General features: G+C 24.8%; 3 protein-coding genes across 7 annotated transcripts; 2 read left to right on the forward strand and 1 right to left on the reverse strand.

The window, feature by feature from the left end:
* Positions 1-846: 846 nt before the first annotated feature.
* LOC129610139 (WASH complex subunit 4) lies at positions 847-4,787 on the reverse strand. 4 transcript variants are annotated; one of them, XM_055522528.1, is made up of 8 exons: positions 4,746-4,787; positions 4,101-4,693; positions 3,828-4,043; positions 3,016-3,777; positions 2,349-2,961; positions 1,623-2,267; positions 1,354-1,562; positions 847-1,295 (listed from the first exon to the last, which is right to left on the reverse strand). In XM_055522528.1, exons 1-8 carry the CDS (start codon positions 4,750-4,752, stop codon positions 855-857), a joined length of 3,486 nt encoding a protein of 1,161 aa, XP_055378503.1. In that variant the 5' UTR covers positions 4,753-4,787; the 3' UTR covers positions 847-854. The 4 variants fall into 4 exon arrangements, with proteins under 4 accessions (XP_055378503.1, XP_055378504.1, XP_055378506.1 ...); XM_055522529.1 differs by having other exon boundaries at positions 4,101-4,681; positions 4,737-4,787; XM_055522531.1 differs by having other exon boundaries at positions 4,101-4,681; positions 4,746-4,772.
* A 2,699-nt stretch (positions 4,788-7,486) lies between these two features.
* LOC129610271 (proton-coupled amino acid transporter-like protein CG1139) lies at positions 7,487-19,315 on the forward strand. 2 transcript variants are annotated; one of them, XM_055522792.1, is made up of 10 exons: positions 7,487-7,584; positions 14,613-14,672; positions 15,206-15,259; positions 17,153-17,303; positions 17,557-17,678; positions 17,763-17,989; positions 18,048-18,178; positions 18,283-18,461; positions 18,573-18,748; positions 19,011-19,315. In XM_055522792.1, the coding sequence occupies exons 2-10, from the start codon at positions 14,623-14,625 to the stop codon at positions 19,271-19,273; spliced, it is 1,353 nt and encodes a 450-aa protein (XP_055378767.1). In that variant the 5' UTR covers positions 7,487-7,584; positions 14,613-14,622; the 3' UTR covers positions 19,274-19,315. The 2 variants fall into 2 exon arrangements, with proteins under 2 accessions (XP_055378767.1, XP_055378768.1); XM_055522793.1 differs by lacking the exon at positions 7,487-7,584 and adding an exon at positions 7,610-7,674.
* Positions 9,120-10,049, forward strand: LOC129610272 (uncharacterized). Its single transcript, XM_055522794.1, has 3 exons — positions 9,120-9,453; positions 9,570-9,765; positions 9,819-10,049. The coding sequence occupies exons 1-3, from the start codon at positions 9,437-9,439 to the stop codon at positions 10,005-10,007; spliced, it is 402 nt and encodes a 133-aa protein (XP_055378769.1). The 5' UTR covers positions 9,120-9,436; the 3' UTR covers positions 10,008-10,049.
* Positions 19,316-19,606: the final 291 nt, after the last annotated feature.

Consider the following 19,606-nt stretch of genomic DNA (forward strand, 5'->3'; position numbering starts at 1 on the left):
ATAATGGTCAGGAGAGAAAGAAGATGATAAAAAAATTGCAAATAATTGCAGTAAGACTGATATTTATCATAGCAATTTTAATTAATATTTATCAAATATACTTGCATACATATAATATACAAGTGTATATAAGAGTAAGCGTGGTATTTTTTTTATTAAAAGGTTTAGTAATTGTTTTTCAAAATTCAAGTACATATATACGTATGCTTGCGATATTATGAGGTTGTATCTAACTTTACATAAATCATCATTTGATCTAACGAACCGATTAAGAATGACCTTTAAATGGGTTTATTAATCCCATATATCTATTACAGTTTTCTATAAAATGATAGTAAGAAGGGGGGCCCCGTCTTTTTTTTTATAGAATAAGTTGAGTTTGTCTTCACATATTTAAAATTTAAATCGTTTATTATGCATCCGTGAATTTTAAATTATGCTAAATAAATGTGTATGCGTTCTAGTTTAGTAACATATCTTTGAAAAGTTAATAGTTTCGTTTATAAAGAAATGGGAAGAAATATCTTCCACTTGATGGAGTTCATTATACTAAAAAAACTTATAACTATTCGTTTTCATACGGAAACATATTTTCTTAATAGCTGTCCAACGAGCTTAGACGATTACATGCAGAATGAAAACAAAAACAAATGAAAATATCATTAGTTTCCTTTTACAAATTTTAAAGTTGAAAATGTAAAACAATTACTTCAATAAATTTAAAGAAAACCTAGTTTTATAAAGAGTATTATGTTTCAAATTCAAATTGGATTTTCTTTTTAAAATAACTTGTTTGTAAAAATATTGCGTTAAAAATTTAGAAAATCATACACAATTTTTTTATTCGGTAAATTTTATTGATAAAAAATTTTAGCACTGTAAATACTATCTCGCAATAATGAAAATTCGCGGAATTTTGCATTCATTCTTTTTTCTACTAGAGCTAATGTTTGTAGTAGGCTGTTGTCTTTTTGATTTTTCCGCATTTCTGTTTGCATCTCATTTATTTTTATTTGATGTTCATCTTTAAATTTATTTTCAACTGATTTGAACCAATACAAAGATTCGAATTGATTGAATTGGTTTAACAATTTTAAAATGCAAACAAGCCCCATAGCGAATCCATCGTTGAATAATGTAATAGCACCATCGTTATCCCTTTTAGAGATTTTCTCACGTGCGTTCAATATATGATCTACATAATTGATTAGCAATGCTGGCACAATTAAGAAAAACTTTTTTAGATGTTGATTACTTGAACTTCGGAAAAACGGTTTAAATGCATTTGATAATAGCTGCAAAATTAAAAATAATATTTAGTAGTTATCATGTGATTTTAAGTTGTGTAAGTACTTTGAAAAAATCCATTTCGTCTTTTTCTGCATAATTTCTTAAATTTTCGTCTAGTACTTCACCAGTTTTTTTTAAAAATTCAGATGTCTCACATTCGTTACAGAGACTTTCAAAAGCAGTTTCTTTAGTTGTTGGCAAGTATATACTTTCAATATACTTAGCATGAATATTTCCGCCCCGTATTAATCGAATGTATCCCATTGTATTACCTTATATAATAATAACTTATACAAATTTGATTCAAAACACTGTACTAAAAATAGATTTACCAACTTCTGTAATAAGTTGTCTGAACACATCCATATAATAAAATCCATCAGGAGTCATTCCCAAAGCTCTTATTTCCTTATTCAAATCTTCAGCTCGTTCGTATTTGTAGATAAAATTGCTATCGTTAATGGATGTTGAAGTAAAACCTTTGTAGTTCCGTGGCAATGGAATTCCTTCATTTGAATTTTCTAATTTAGATTCCACAACATAACGATGTTCTTTTAATAAACGAGAATGAATTTGCTCATCATATAAAAACTGTGAAATTGTGTAAAATTTGGAACGCAGGAATTGATAAGAAAAATTTACTGCTGTATTTATGAAACCACTTCCATGGGTTTGAAGAGAATTCGCAACATGTTTGATACATATCGTGTTTAAATATTTATTTTTGCTGGAATTTTCAACAAAATATTGATTATTCATGTTGTAATTATATTTTGTAACAAAAATGTGGATATTTCGCATTATTTCTAATGCATCTTTCCCTTGTTCCAATGAATGGTTAGGCAATAAATCACTTATTGGTTCTAAGTTAAGCTTATACTTGGCTAAATTTCTCATAATTTCGTATGCTTTCCAGTCGTTTAAATTAATTGTTGTAATGTTATAAAACATATTACTTAAATAATTTTCAACATTATCTTTATAAAGTACAAGACAAAAATGTTAGATTTAAGCTATTTTCATTTAAAAACAAAAATACTTTTACGCTAAATACTTACATTTGTAATTTATAAATGCGTTGTTTAAATTCAACACATTCAACTTTAATATAGATCGATTGTCTTCAAAACAGTTTCCTATTTCAATTATTGGCTCATTTAAACTATCATTGCCTTGGTCTTGATGAAATGGATTGATTCTCTTTAACTGTAATCCTGAATGTGCCTCAATTCTAAGGAATGTTTCAATTTGTCCACACAGTTTGCACATAATTTCAAAAATTAAATTTCCATTATCTACATCTTCATATTTTTTGCAGGCATTGGGAATGTTGCAAACAACATTGATAAAATGCGGCATCGTTTCATCGTCAATAATCTCTGTAACTCGTTTATCAAAAAGAGCCTTTATCCAAGCTGTATACGATAAGTCACATATTTTGGACAAATTGGATTGGAAACGGCCCAGAAATTTCAAACGCCTCAAGCTTTTCTGTAATTTTTCAAAATCTTCAACAGAAATGTAGCTTTGCAGATTGGTTGATTGGATTAGTAAGTTAACAACAAACAATCTTTGAGATGTTGGCGGCCCATTTAAACTTTTCTCAATTATTTTCAAAGCCGAAAATATATCTACGATTTCATCACTTAAAGTTTTTGCGGATAATTTTTTCTGAAAATTAAATATGATCTTAATTTATTTTTGATTAAAACAAATAAAAATTACCTTAGTTGAAATAATAATTAGAAGGCACTTATACTGTAAACAATCTATAACAGATTTGATTATTTTAGATATGTGTTCAACATCTGCAGAAAGCTGGATTTGAATTAATTTTATCAAAGTTAGTAATTTACATGATAAAGTAACGGTTTGTTTGCTCATGGGTATGGCAAGCTGTTCATGTAAATTCAAAACTAATTTGCATATATGATTCATTTGTCCAGCATACTGCGCACCTTGAAGAAAAAGGATACACAATTGTTTAAACTGCCCAATTTTCAAATTGTATCCACTTGAAATTGATGTTTTGCTTTTCATTATCCACATTGTCGTTTCTATGCAATACTTTTTTACAATTTTAGGTAATTGCTCGACTTTTTTTTGCAAATATGTCTCCCTTGTTCGGATTTGCTCCTGAATGTACTTTGGATGTCCACTAAGCAGAGTTTCAGCATGTTCTTGTAAAAACTTTTCTGGGTACCAAATATATTTACTGATTAAATTAACACCAATAAATTTTAAATTAATTTGCAAAAGCTGCTTAAAAATTTTTTGTTCAACTTGACCAAAAAATCGATGTTGAAGTACAATAAATATGTTAACTCCTATCAATTTTATAGTTTCACTTTCATCACAAATTTCAGCTGGATACTTTTTGATTTGTTGTAGTGCATCTTTTATATATTCATTAAAATTATTTGTAAGAGAATATAATCGACTTATATTCTTATTATCTTTTATCGCGTACACATTTTCTAAAAACGACTAGAAAAAAACAATATTTTTAATCATTTATACAATATTTTTGATCTTACCTGAAATACAAAACCTCCTAAGAACAACTCTAACTCGTTCAAAATCCTAACCAACCCAACTTTTTCTCTTTCAGAACAAGAATCATTCTGTTGTTGAAATTTTTGAATAATAGTTTTCTTGTATGGGGCCCAATATAAATGAAAATTTGATTTTAGTAAAATTGCATCAAATTTAACTAGATTAATCATAAAAAGTTCAATAACTGAAAGAATTTCCTAAAATAAAAATAAATTAAAAGGTCTGAATTAATATTAACCTACAGTTATTCTTACATTATGTTGCGTTCCAAGCCCGAAATAGTTTTTATCAAAGCTATGAAAATTTACTAATTGTTGTAACAAATTAATAGCGCTTTGCGTGCCAGAATTAATGAAAAATTGCATATTACAGAGAAATTCCATGGACTCACTTATTTTAATCAAAACTTCTTCAGAGTTTGAAGCTAATTTATTTTTCTCCAGCTCCACTATTTGTTCTAGACCAATGTCTTCATAGATTTTTGAATTTTGACAAGATTCTAATTCAATATCCAACCTAAGGAAATCCGCTTGGAATTCTTCACTTTTTAAATTAAATTCTTCAAGATTATTGTAAAGACTATGAAAAGTAAGCACCACTTTATTGAAAATTTTATTATCAGAATCTATCAATTTAAATTGATTTATATTCTCCACCTTTCCAGTTTGAAAATTAACCACAATAGGGTTTTTGGATGATTTAGTAAGTTGGGTGAAGTAAAGTTCATTTCGTTCATTACTCTGGCTTTTAAATTTGCTAGTTATTGAATTTAATTCAAGAGAGTAATCTTCGAAAAACTTTCCGAAGGATTGGAGTTGATGTTTTGCTAGACCAACTGAAATGATTTCTTAAAAATTTTCTTATAATTTTAAAATTAAAACATTATTTACATTTTTTACCTTCCATTTTATGTTTAGTTTTTTCATATTCCCATTGTGACAATTTTGTACAAAAACAAATAAATGTCAAAAGCTGTCAAAACAAATGGTAAAAAATTGTCAAAATAGTGCTGACTACAGTTGCGGATTATAAAAACAGTTATTTTCAAAAATTTGTTCGAAGTTTTTGGGAACAGTTTCGGCTTCGATAAATCTATTAAATAATTGAACCGTTGACAGGATAATGGAGAATTATAAAGGATAATTACATATTATTTTAAATTTTTTTTTAAGTTATGTTTTTGTTTTAAATTTAAAATGTGAAAAAAAATTTTTTAACATTTACGTTGTCTTTTTTAATTTTTTAGATAACATTAAGCCAAAAAAAAGTTTGAGTATTAGTGTTGTTGTGAAAGAAAGTCAATAAATAACAGATCGAATAAAAGAAGTTCAAGCAGAAGATCAGAAAAAATAGATTAACAAAATATAATTATAGTCGTGCAATAATTTTTAATATTGGCAGAAAAATTCATTAAATAAAATTTTAAAATTATGTTAATGGCTTCAATATTATAAATAAAATTTATGTAAAAAATTTATTTTATTTTCCAAACTACTGAAAAAACAATGATAAAATGACAATACAATGATTACACAAGGAATTCTCTAATGAAATAACGGTACTTCGTTTTTTGAGTTGTTCAATTACCTCAAACCGTTTCTATTTTTCGAGTAATAAACAGTGTTCTTTTATTTAATTTCCAAATAAATTTTTGTATTTTATGAACATAAGTATGATGTTAATATGTACATATACATAAATATTAATTCTATAATTTCTATTGCAGATCTTTTGCATTATAAATTGAAAAAAAAATGGCGACGAAAGTGTTTGGAAAGTTAATAGTCAAATATCGTCCAAAGTTAGATCTTTTTATTAAATATACAATGGTTGAATTGATTCTATTATGACCAACAGATTCCAGCTATTCGGCAAGGAATAAGTCACATATTTAAAAGGCTACATACTCACTACTGGCGCATGGAAAAATACATGTATAAAATGAGCTTGGATTGGTACACTAATCAGAATAGAGATTAATACGTTCATAAATGTATTGGAAAACGAACTTTTGTCGGCTATAATATATAAGATATTGAGTAATTAAATTATACTAGTCTGTGAAAAATAACTAATCCTCGAATTCAAGTAATGGAAATCCAAAGAAAAAGTAAGTAGATAGGCACAAATTTCATATTTTCGACTAAAAATCTTTTGTTAATATTAAAATACCTTATACAGAATTATATAAAATTTTTAACTCTTATTATTAAAATTATTAAAACTGAAGAAAAAAAAAATACTTCTGAAAATTTTTCTTAACTATTTATATCTTATCTTTACAAAATATAAATATTGAATTTAGTTTTATTCATTTATACAATTGAAATAAAAATTGAAGTTTATAGACAATATAATATGATACAATAGAACTACTTAAATTCTAAAACACTTTGACTCTTAATTTTATACAATAATTGGATATTTACAATACAGTAATGTAAATATATATATATAAAATTATTACCTATTAGTGTAAGTACTTATTTATTATAAATATTTGTTTAATATTTTTGTGCAACACGCATTTACTAAATAGATTATTTGCCGAAATAAACTATATAAAATAGGTAGTATATAAAAAGGATTACATAATATGTAATATGTTACTATTTAAAATTTAATTTAAAATTAAATTAATTATTATTGAGTAGGTACCTACATATTATGTAAGGAATCATTTTTCCAACACATAATAATATGATGGGCATTTACATTATGCCTATGCTATTCGAACTAAACTAAAAAACAAATTTAAAAAAATATTTTAATGTACCTATTTAATTTATTTCATATGTTGTGGGGTACGATAAGGATATTAACATTAACAGTATATAACAACATCAGAGATTTATTGGGTACCATATTTATTATTATATCTAATGAATATTAACCAGGATTTCAGATTGAAATAATTAATTTCTCTAACTTTTTTTCCATTTTCAAAGGTTCTCTTAACATAGATATGTGCATGTATAATCTATTTTATCATTTATTAAATTGTATTTAATTGTAGACATGAATGAAAAAATTATTCCATTACCTCAAAATAATAAGAAAGTAATGAACTTTATTCTTTATGAAATTTTTTATAATATGAAATAATAAACAAATGAAAATTTAAAGGTATTTAAAGAAAGTATAATAATTTTATTTACATTTATATTGAATTTGCTTGAATGCTTAAATCTTATTCTTTGCAATCATATATTAAGCCGGCATACTACAATATTCTTAAAAGAATAATATTAATAAAATTTCAATTATTAAAATCAAAAAAAGCACAAACATATGTTTTAGCACCTAGAAAAATTAAAAACACAGCGACTTTAAATATAAAACAATAAAAATAAATGTATAAGTAGCAAAAAACAAAAAAAAAATTATAAAAATTTCGCTTCTTTGTGTATATTTAAGAAAAAAAAAATAATAATATAAAAACAACCCTTCAATGAATTTATTTTTTATGTTTTATTAATTTAAAATCAACTTTTATTATTTAATTGACAAACAAACATTTTTTAGATAATTTTGCAGTATTAATATTTCTTTTTTGTTTTTAATTCTAGCTTCAGTTATCTTCAGTTCTTCTCTTTAATAGTACTATAAAGATTCTATATTGTTTAGTATGATATTGTCAAGCAAACAGAGTAGTTATCCATAATTTTATGATAAAAATATATTATTACACAATTAATAAAACTATTAAAATTTTATTATTTAAAAATAGTTATAAAGGTATAAAAAAAAGTTTCATTTTATAATAATTAACACGTTGTTAATGAAAACTGAAAAAAAAAAATAAGCAAAAAATTATTTAAATATTTTGTGAGTTTTACGTATTATTTTTTAATATAATTTCAACTATTTAATGATAATAATAAAAAATTATTTAAAATTTAATTATGAAGGAGTTAATTTTTGAATTTATATTTGAAAAAAATTTTGTAATCAATGATAGTATTCAAAGAATGATAATATCATTATAGGATTAATATAAATTAGATTTATTTCATTAAAATTAATACTAAACAGTAATTAGTTCTTGTTTAATACAGATTTTATTTGTAACCACTGATCTTGAGCAAGTATTAATTAAATTTTAATAATATTATTAAACATTTTTGTAACAAATTAATTATAATCATAAAGCTATTATTTTTAAAGTGCGCCAGTATAAAAATTACAATTTATTAATATATTCAATATAATATGATATAATTTTATATATGTATGCATATTCGGAAAATGTATAAAGTTCATTTTCATAAATTAAATGAAATTTTCAAATTATGACTAATAGCATTTATAAAAATTTTCCTAACATTAAAAATGGAATTATAAAAAAAATCTTATTGTTTGTTATAGATAAGATCAAATTTTTCAGATGTTGTAATGCAAAAATTAGGAAAAGTAGTGCTACATTTTTTTAACAAAAATATGAAGTTGTTCCAAGTATTTATTGAAATACTTAGTTTTGTATAATTGGACAAAATTGTCAATATAAATTGATATTGCATTTAATATCCGGATTTTTTTATTAATTTTCTTAAAGAATTTCTTTTTAAATTTCTTTTTAAAATTAGACATAATTTTTTTTTTTTAATACATATAGAAATAACGTGCTTTTGTAATTTGTACCAGTATACCTTTTATTTTTGTTAATTAAATTTAACTTTTAATTAACGATTCATTTTTTCGTTGTTACGTGGAAAAATTTCCTTCATAATGTGCTACATATATATTTATAAATGTGTAAATTAATTACGGTGTAATTTCAAAAATTATTTCAACAAAAGTGTTTTGTTTTTTTATCTATATTTATAGTATTTTGTTATATATGAGTAATTTTGTTAATAATGGGCTTATGATGTTAGATAAAGGTGTAATAAAATTTATTTGAGAAAAATATTTTTAATGAATTTATTTACTTATAGAACATGTTGTTATATTATTATTTCATTACATACTTATATATGTACATATCATATATAAAACTAGGTGTCGGAAAAATTAGTTTATTAATTATTTTAATTATGATGTATTTAATAGGTATATATGTATGACATGTATGTAACATATACTGAATTTTGTTTAATACAAAAAACAAAATGAAGTTTAACAAATTTTTTTTTTTTAAAAATATCATTAATGCATTATTTTTCCATATAAAATTTCTTCATTTACTCAATAAACATTTTATAAACTTGTGATTTAAAAATATTACTTAAACTCATAAATTTGTGATTAAAAATTACTTAACTCAACATTTAACATAACCAGATAAAATGTTAAGTTAGATTTGTAGAAAAACAAAATTATTTTCGGATCAAATATGAAAGTTGATATTTTTCAAATATGAACAGTTGATTTTATTTTTTCACAATGAGCCTTATTCTAGTTGTCGAAGTAGAGCGACAATTGTCGTCACGACTTGAATTTGGTATTCTAAATGGCGATTACAGTGACACGTGTCGTGGAATAGCGGGAAAATGTGTTTCAGGTATATTCCAGTTGTCGTTGTAGAGCGACAAATGTCGTAGTGAAACGACGTTTTTTGTCGAAATGTATTTAACAAGTGACAAGCGAGATGGATACACCAAAAATGTAAGTTTAAACAAAACAATTTAATAAAAATATAATAAAAATATAAAAAATAATAAATTTTGTAATTTAATACATAAATTAAACCATATAATATATTATTTAATTTTTATTTTTAGCGTAAAAGTAACAACAAGGAAGCAATTTGAAGAATTGGGGAATTTTATGACGGAGAACGCCTTTATTGCGAAAGGCCTTAAATTTGCTGAGAATAGCTGCATAAGCAAATGCGAGTTTGATGCAAAATGGAACCAGCTAACAGAAAAGCTTAATAGCTTGGGTCCGCCCATTAGAAGTACTACAGGATGGCAGAAGGTAATTTTAACTTAAGTTTCATTTAAAATTTAATTAATTTATGTAAATTTCAGGTTTGGTGTGACTACAAATTGAAGTTAAAAAAAAAACTGGCGCACAACAAAAAGGAATTAAATTCAACTGGCGGTGGTTTATTTAAATTAGCGCAACTAACTGCCATGGATGAAGGAATCATCAGGGTACTTGTTTTTCCCTCAAATATATTTAGTAAATATAGAAAGGCCTCCTTTGAAAGTCTGTAATAGCTTATAAATCTGTGAATAAAATAAAATGTTTGTAACTAATGTATTTGAAAAAATTATTATCTTACACTCCATTTGGCAAATCCAATGGATTAGAGTTGTCCCTAATCTTAAATCTTTTGATCCTTAATTGTTGTTTTTTTTCGATTTCATCACTCTCGGAATCTGATGAATCCGTAAACCATAATGCAAATGACGACATTTTTTATTTCCCTCTTATTTAAAAAAATAAATATATACACCGAATTTTTTTTTTTAGTTTGAACTTTACTCACCAAAATTTCTTTTTAAAATGTATCAATTTCACTTGAAACGTTTCATTTTCGTTTATTTCTCGCAGTCACGTCACTCGACAACTAGAATACCACATTTCAAGTGACGTGACAGCGACAACGACAAATGTCACGTAAGTGACGCGACAACTAGAATAAGGCTCAATATTTCATAAGTAATATATAATTAGTTTATTTGACGATATTTCGATTTTTATGATTTGGTTTTCAAGTCAATATCTTCAAAATGTTTTAAATTGTAGAATGCCAAATTGTAGAATATACTTTTAAATTTATTTTATTGATTTTAAATATAAAGGTATAAATTTGTAACAGACAGTGTAAGTTGAAAATTTTCTTGCAATTCTTTGCAAATATAATTGATATAAAATTTGATTAATAATCTCAATATAAAAGAGATATGCGATTTTCATAATAATAATCAACTTTGCGTGAAATAAATCAAGATAAATGAACTGAAATATTAAGTGAGAGTGTCTTTTCTACACTTATTTCCTAATCAAAGAGAGGCACTTTAATATGAAAATATGAAAATTTTAATCTGGTATTACTTTAATCGTTAAGAACTACAGGCCAATTACCTTGTTAAGTAATGTGAGTAAAATATTGGAGAGAGTTATGAAAAATAGACTGTTGAATTTTATAGAAGAAAATCACATTTTTCCCGATGAACAATTTGGCTTTAGGAGGAATCATTCCACAACCCATCAGGTCAGTCGTATTGTAAACCATATAAGAGATGGCTTCACAGATGCAAAATCCACGGGACTTTTAACCCTTGATGTTGAGAAAGCTTTCGATTCTGTATGGCATGATGGTCTTGTGTATAAAATGATAGGTCTTGGTTTTCCATTGTATCTTACGAAAATAGTACAAAATTTTCTATACGGAAGATCTATATTTGTGAAAATAAACGACTGCAGGTCAGAGAAAAAGGAAATGGTGGCGGGGGTTCCACAGGGATCCGTAATAAGTCCAGTTTTATTTAACATTTATACATCGGACATACCCATACCTGAGAACTGCGGATTGGGGATATTTGCTGACGACACAGCGATCTTCAGTACTCACGGGGATGCCACTGTCGTATCACAAAATCTGGAGGATGGCTATGAATCCATCAGGAACTACTACTACAAGTGGAAGATAAAGATCAACGTATCTAAGACTCAGGCGTGCTTTTTCAGTAGAAAGCGGAGGACCGATTTCTTACCGACTTGTGGTTTAAAACTTGATGGCGTTGAGATAGCATGGATGGATTCAATAAAATATTTAGGGTTACAATTAGACAAAAAACTCTTGTTTAGGACCCATATAGATTTTTTGGTTAAAAAGTGTGACATCGTTATAAAAACATTATATCCCTTAATAAATAGGAAATCACTTCTTTCAGTTGATAACAAAATTTCACTCTTCAAAACTGTCTTCCAAAGTATGATGCTTTACGGCTCTGAGGTCTGGGGTACATGTGCTAAAACACATTTGAAACGTATTCAAATTAAACAAAATAAGATTTTAAAGTTGTTGTTGGACAAACCATTTTTCTTTTCAACTGCGAGGTTACATGAAATAAGTAGTGTTAAATTTATAGAAGATCTAATTACAAATCGAAGTTGCTCATTTGTTGATAAGAGTATCGTTTCCGAGAATCCTTTAATAAAGAATATATTTATTTAAAACAAAAAATAAAAATAAAAATAAATAACAAATAAAATAAAATTTTGTTAATTAAGTTAATACAATTACCAAACCCTGGTTTTTTCCCCCTCCCGTTCCTTCCCCTTGTTAGTTATTAGGTAGGTTTAATTTTAGCTATTAAGTTATAAAATAATTTCAAAAGAGGTTTTTCGTTCCTTTCCTCTTACATATCATCCCATAAATTTTAGTAAATTCGTCGAAAAATTTCAAATGTATATTATATTATAGTTGTAAGGTGAAAACCGATCACTACATAAAGCATAAATGTAAAAATATTGTAAATTGCTAGTTGGAACAATAAATGTTAAAAATGTTAAAAATGATTTTCGTGATTTTCGTTAATCTGGTATTTAGACAAGTGAAGAGACTCACGGACATAAAAAATTATTGTTTTGCTAGGAGAGGTATATTCCGACCAAAAAGTAGGCATATAAAATTTAAAATAATCCCAATATAATGCTTTCTTTCAAAAATTATATTGCATAAATTGATCATGAAGATTTACATATACATATAAGATATTATTCTTTCGTTAATTTCTAATTACAATAATTAAATTTATAATAGTCATATGTATGTATTTATATTTTCGGTAATTTAATGTATAATTTAAATAATAAAGCATTCGAATCAGTAATCAAAATAAAATTTGCAACGCAATAAGTAAATCGTAGTTTATTGTCACGTACAATTTTTAGGAGTATAGCACAAATAAGGATAACATATACATATATACTTACGTACATATGTACCTAAATACAGGTTTAAGAAATTTTTAAAGTAAATTTCCACAATTTTATAAAGTTGTAAATAAGTATTACTGGACAAAAAGCGAATATATTACTAGTAATAATTTCCAAGCTTTATTTACGCGCCTATAAATTTTATTCACTTTTTTTTATGTTTCAGCATGCGTTCTTTCAAAACTAACATAATTTTAAATATTTAATCCTATTCTAGACTAGACTATTTTCTAATAATCTTGTTTACTTGCTAAATATATAATATTGAATTAGTTACTGGTATTATAATATATGCGGCATGATATTATAATAGTTATGTCTATTCGTATTAAAAAATCATTAAAAAAAAAACAAAAAAAGTATGTCTTGAGTGTAACAAATAAAATGTTAGAATTTCGCATAATTTGAGAAAAAAAATTATACGTCTAGGGTATTTGACAATAAAAGATTTTTGATTTTTTTACATGAAAAGAGAAATATTTTATTTAATATTTTTAATAGTTTTATTCAGTTAACTGATTTAATTTTCATATAAAAAGAGATTTTTAGATCACAAAAAATTTCCGTTCCGTATTTTGTGATTAAACACCTTGATTACACAAGTATAAAAAATTAAAAATGAGAGCATTTCAGTTTTTGACGATTATTTCTGGTTTTTTATGTTAAAAGTTTATTCATGTTTCATGTGTTAAATTTCATTAAAAATTTGACGATATTTTGTGGCTATAATTTTAAACCTTTAAGTGTGTTAATACCATATTCGGCATAATTATTTTGTATACACCCAAATTATCCGGGCAAGCATGAAAGTTCTTTTTTGCTTATTGACAAAATTCCTAGAAATCTTAATTTCAATGCTGTAGATTGAAATGCTAAAAATTGTATTTGTGTTAGTCAAATTTCTTTTAATATTACATATAATAAATTTGTTTTAATTATATAAAATCAACCTTGAAAAAGGTTAAGATTAAGTTAATAGGGAGAAAACTATACCTTTGTATGTGTGCTTTAAATATATAAGTATAATAATAACTGTAATGTAAAACTCTCTTATGTAATATTTTAAGTTAAACAAAAAAAGGAAAGTTGACAGTGGTATAACCATTTTATTTTATGCTTGTTATTCTAAATTTTGATCAAAAAAACTTGTACCTTAAAATGCTCTTGGGCCTTTCAGATTATTTCTTTTTAGTGTTTACCTAATTCAATTTAGTCCAGTTAATTGATTTAATAGTTAATAAGATCGGAATATATACATATATTTATATATGAATATGAATTAAGATACTGATAAAGTGTTGTAATATGAATTTCGGAAAACCATTTTAATAAGAGAACTGAATTGTTAGTGAATAAGAGAACTGAATTGTCCTTTATTTAATTGCCCGAATATTCTATTACTTATGTATATGTACACTTACCAAGATATAATCTAGATTTTATTAAAAATACTTTATTAAGATCTCGATGTGCAAGATCTCGAAAAAAACCAAAACCTTAACTTTGAATTCGAAATGAACTATTACTTAGTTTCAATTTAAGCAATTTAAGTACCTAATTAAATCGAATTATAAATTGATTTTATTTCGTTATGTACGCCACTGATCAAACTTTAATGAAAAGTAAAATAAAGGATTGTAAATTTTTTTTTATACTATTATAATATAATTTATTTGTGTTAAGTTAAAATAAAAATTTGAATTAACATAACTACTATTTTAAAAATTGATATTAATTTATTGAAATTTATAGTAGAAGAAAATATATACATACATATATATGTATATATAATAATCATAATATATATTATATATAGTACTATTAAATAACAAAATAATAATTAATTTTTTATTATTTGTTTTTCTTTTTAGAATTTAAATTATGTTGGATCTTGTCATTAGTTCAAAAAACAAAAACGATTCCAGGAATGGGTAAATTTTATTTTTGCTTCGCTTGGCTTTTTAAGAATTAAAGAACGCTTTTATTATTGTGTAAATAGTTTATAGTTTATATACAGAAGGCAATTTTTGTAATTACACTATCGAACTAATTAAAAAACTTGGTACTCATCTTTAAAAAAATAGTTTGATCTATAAATACAAAAATTGTCTCCTATATAGCTCCATAAACTATGTAAAAAAACAATGGTTTTATATATATACGTATATTTAATACGAGTATATACACTAAATAAAACTATCCAACTATAACGACTAAACATAACCTATAATGAACACGTTATATATGTATATTAATAATAAAATCACGAACAGTAATTATTAATATTGTTTATTATACTTAATTTAAATGTTATATAAGTAGATATAAATTTGAATAATATTTGCAATGATGAAAAACAAATATATCAATTAAAAATCTTCCATTCTCCATAAAATATTCAATATAATTTTATTTTGATTTTTTTTTCTTATTTTATTCATTCACTTTTTGTTTTTTTAAATAGGAATGTAAATGATTATGATCCATATAAACATCGGAAACCTGAACATCCAACTACGTAAGTTTGTATTTATTAAATGTAAATAATAGTTAGCATATAAGTAAATAATGTATGGACTTCCTACACTTTAAATATACTGTAGTTAATTTATTAAATTATTAAATCAAGTAAATTGAAAGTGCATTGAAAAGTATAGAAAAATAAAATTTAAAAATACCTCAATAATACAATAATATTTTCATTTAAATTTGTAATAATATTTTTTATTATAAATTAATATATGTATTTTTATGTAATGTGTAAATATGTACAGTGGGATCCGTATATAAGCGACTTACAAATCAAAACTCTTTTGTTTGTAAAAATTTGTTTTATGCATTTTTCTACATTTTCGTAATTCACGAGCTTGTAAACGATTTAATTATAAGCAAAAACATTTTAAATAAACATAGACTACTTATTGGAATATACCTCTTTTTCTTTGAATTGAGGTCCTTTTATAAGGAAAAGAAAAATATAACACAAAAATTTTTTTAATTCATTTACAACCCAATTTTGATATTACAGTTGTCATAAATTTAATTTCAATAAGCTTAAAAAAATCATCTATATTTGAAATTTAATTTGTAAACCTTTTTGAAATTTTCGTGAAGCTGCTTGAATTAGATCAAAACCCGCTTGGAAGTAAAATTTCTGCTTAAAATTGGTTTATAAGAAACAATGGGTATAAGCAACGAAAATCATGGGATTTCGTGATGTGCTTAGAAACGGATCCGACTGTACATATTTAAACTAAGTATGCATCCAAAACACATATAAGTTGTTCAATTAATGTTTTTAATACAAAATCGCGCCCAAGATACGTATACATAAAACTAATATGTGTATATTATACAAACAATATTGTAATTATACTGTCGATTGTAATAATTGATTTTCAGAAAAATTAAATCAGAAATCTAGAAGAGATTAAAAATTATAGATATTATTATGATTCGTAATTCATTGTGAATAGTTAGAATAAAAGGCTTAAAAGCTTTTTGATGTAATAACTTGCTTGTTATTAACCAACTGACACAGTCTCTAAATTATCATATATGAATGCGTGGTTCTATTTGAATGAGTGGTTCATTACAATAATATATTATGATTTTACCTAAAAGTTATGCTCCCAAAATTCTTACAATATCATTTGTTGACAATTTTTTGTGTCGAAATCACAAATATTTCTAAAAATTCCACAAACGCTGAATTACAGCGACGACATTCTTCTACTGCTAACCATTGAAATTAATCGTTATCTCAAACCAATATTTTTTTTCTAGTATTTAACATCTTTAAATTTTTATTTAGATAATAAGTTATGGAACTGTGAAATTTTAAAAAACTCTTAAAAATTTATAAAATGTATCATTGAAACAAACTTTCGTCGACCTATTTTTCAGGGATTGAGGTATATATATATATCTTTTTTCTATTTAAGTTTCTATAAAACTAATAGTACATTCTTTGTATCATCAAAATATATGTGCATAATGCACGAAATTATGTACCCCCACTGACCTAATTAGCAGTCGTTTTCAATTTACGAGTATTATGTCAATGCTACTTTTAATTTTTATTGTCATCCTGAAAATATGCAACATTTATTATATTTGCCGTTTTCAATATTAAAGTATAATTAGAATATCTTCATTTTTATAATAGTTAATTACCGATTTATTTTTTGTTGAAAATTATAAACAATTTTAAACAATCGTTACTCTAAATTCCTTATTATTTTCCTTAGAATTTAGAAGTCTTAGATCTAGCCATTATCCATGTATGTGTCAATTACTATATTTTATACTACATATATGTACTTACATCTATTTCGTTTATCCATTAATTAATGTATAATTTTAATAAGAAATGCAGCATGGAAATTCTTTTATTTTGATTTACTTTTAGAAATTTTGAAACATTCGCGCATTTTGTAAAAGGATGTGTAGGTACCGGTCTGTTAGCAATGCCTCAAGCTTTTTCAAATGCTGGATATATTGTTGGTATTATTGGAACGATAGCGGTTGGTGTAATAGCAATTTTTTGTATGCACATTTTGGTGAGTATTTGAAAACCTTAATAAAAATTTCTTTAATATTATCTGAAAAATATATTGTATAACCATTTACAATGCGTTATACAATATATTAATTTATTTTTATTCAATTCTCACAAACATGATTATATTTTCGGTTTCATAACTTTCTTAGTACTTTGATTGTAAACATAAAAATAAAATGTAATATAAGATTGAAAGCTTAATTGGATTTCATAGTCCATATTGTTAATTGGAATCGTTGTAATATTTGCAGATTGGTTGTATGTACATCTTGGCGAAAAGAGAAAAAGTTCCATTTTTAACATATCCAAATGCAATGAGAATTGCATTCAAAACTGGTCCACCATTTTTAAGATTTTTGGCACCAAGTGCTGGGTAAGTATACAAATATAATAAGTTATTACTAAAATTAATATATTACAATGAAAATATTAAAACTGCTTAAATTTTTATTTTTAGGTATATCGTGAATTGGTTACTTTCTATATATCATAGTGGAATATGTTGTATATATGTTGTTTTCATTGCTAGTACAATTAAACAATTAATTGATTATTATTTGATTGATTTTGATATAAGAATACATATGGCAATTATAATCTTACCATTAGTTCTTATATATAATATAAGAGATTTAAAAAATTTAGCACCATTTTCAACTGTTGCCAATATTCTAATGTGCATTGGTAATGATTAAAATGTACAATAAACTTAACCCATATAACATTTTTTAAATAATTTTAGGTTTAAGTGTTATTCTTTATTATATATTTAGAGATATTCCACCAATTTCAGAAAGAGATATGTTTGTTGATATAAGTAAATTTCCATTATTTTTTGGTACAACTTTATTTGCATTGGAATCAGTAGGAGTGGTATGTACATTATATAATTCATATACATTTTTTGTGACCTTACAATACCTATGTAATGTAAAAATTTTTTATTCAATGTGAACTATAATTTTTATTTTAAAAAGATTATTGCATTAGAACAGAATATGGAAACACCGAAAGATTTTCTTGGATATTTTGGTGTAATGAACAGAGGTGCTGTAGTAGTTTTAACTTTGTACGGTGTATTTGGATTTTTTGGTTATTGGAGATATGGAGATGATGCGTTAGGAAGCATAACATTAAATATTCCGAAAAATGACGTGTAAGCGAAATTTTGAGTTTATAATAGATTATTATGCAAATATTATTATTGAACTCGTGTACATGTATATTCAACTTTCGTTAATTTTTACTGAAACTTATGTTATTTCAGTTTAGCTCAAGTTGTTAAAGCAATGTTTGCCCTGGCAATGTATTTTACATATCCATTACAAGGTTATGTGCCAATAGACATTATATGGTATCAATATTTAAGTAAAAAGTTACAAGATCATCCGAGAAAGAAACTAATTGAGTTTTCAATTCGACTTGGAATCGTGATGTGTACATGTAAGTGATTTAAAGTTGTATTATTAAAAAAAATTTTGTTTAGCATAAATTGTAAAATGTTGCTAGAAAACATTAAGAAATCCCTGACAGTATTTTGAATACGTCTTTGCCGAAAAAACATGTTTTAGTTTTTCTTAACTGATTAAATAATGGAGTTAGAATGAAAAATGTTAATTATGCATATTTCAAATTTAATAAAAAAATTCTTTTTTTAAATTTAATATACATACATATATATATTTTATTTATTTATACATTTTAGTTTTGGCTGCTGTCGCAATACCAAATATAGGACTTTTCTTAGCTTTAATTGGAGCATTTTGTCTAACATTACTTGGCATTGCATTTCCTGCATTAATTGAAGTTTGTACAAGATTTCAAGATAGAGATTATGGACGATTTAATTATATATTATATAAATGTGCTGCTTTAATATTATTTGCAGTTGTAGGATTATTTATAGGTACATATACAGCAATACATGATATAGTAATATTTTATTCAAATCCAATAGGAGAAACTTAGTATAAGTTATATTTAAATTGAATAAATTATATTTTTAATATATTCACTGATTTATAATTATTTAATTTTAATTTATCAATTAATTAATTAATATTTAATAAGTGTAAGTTTTTAGGTAGATATGTTGGTTATGATATATATTCCCTTTAACATTACCATAGTAATATTCCTTTGCAAAAGGAAACATGGAATATTCCTTTGCAGCGCTCAAACATGGAAATATGCATATTTCTAAATGTTTGAGCGCTTCATCTCAATTAATCAGAATCAAAACACAGAATAGACGAACAGTAAATATAGACCTCTGAAACAAGTTTTTATTCTTTAACTATA

The sequence above is a fragment of the Condylostylus longicornis genome, unplaced genomic scaffold (genome assembly GCF_029603195.1).
Source record: "Condylostylus longicornis isolate FDR11 unplaced genomic scaffold, ASM2960319v2 ptg000044l, whole genome shotgun sequence".
Taxonomy (NCBI): Eukaryota; Metazoa; Arthropoda; class Insecta; order Diptera; family Dolichopodidae; genus Condylostylus; species Condylostylus longicornis.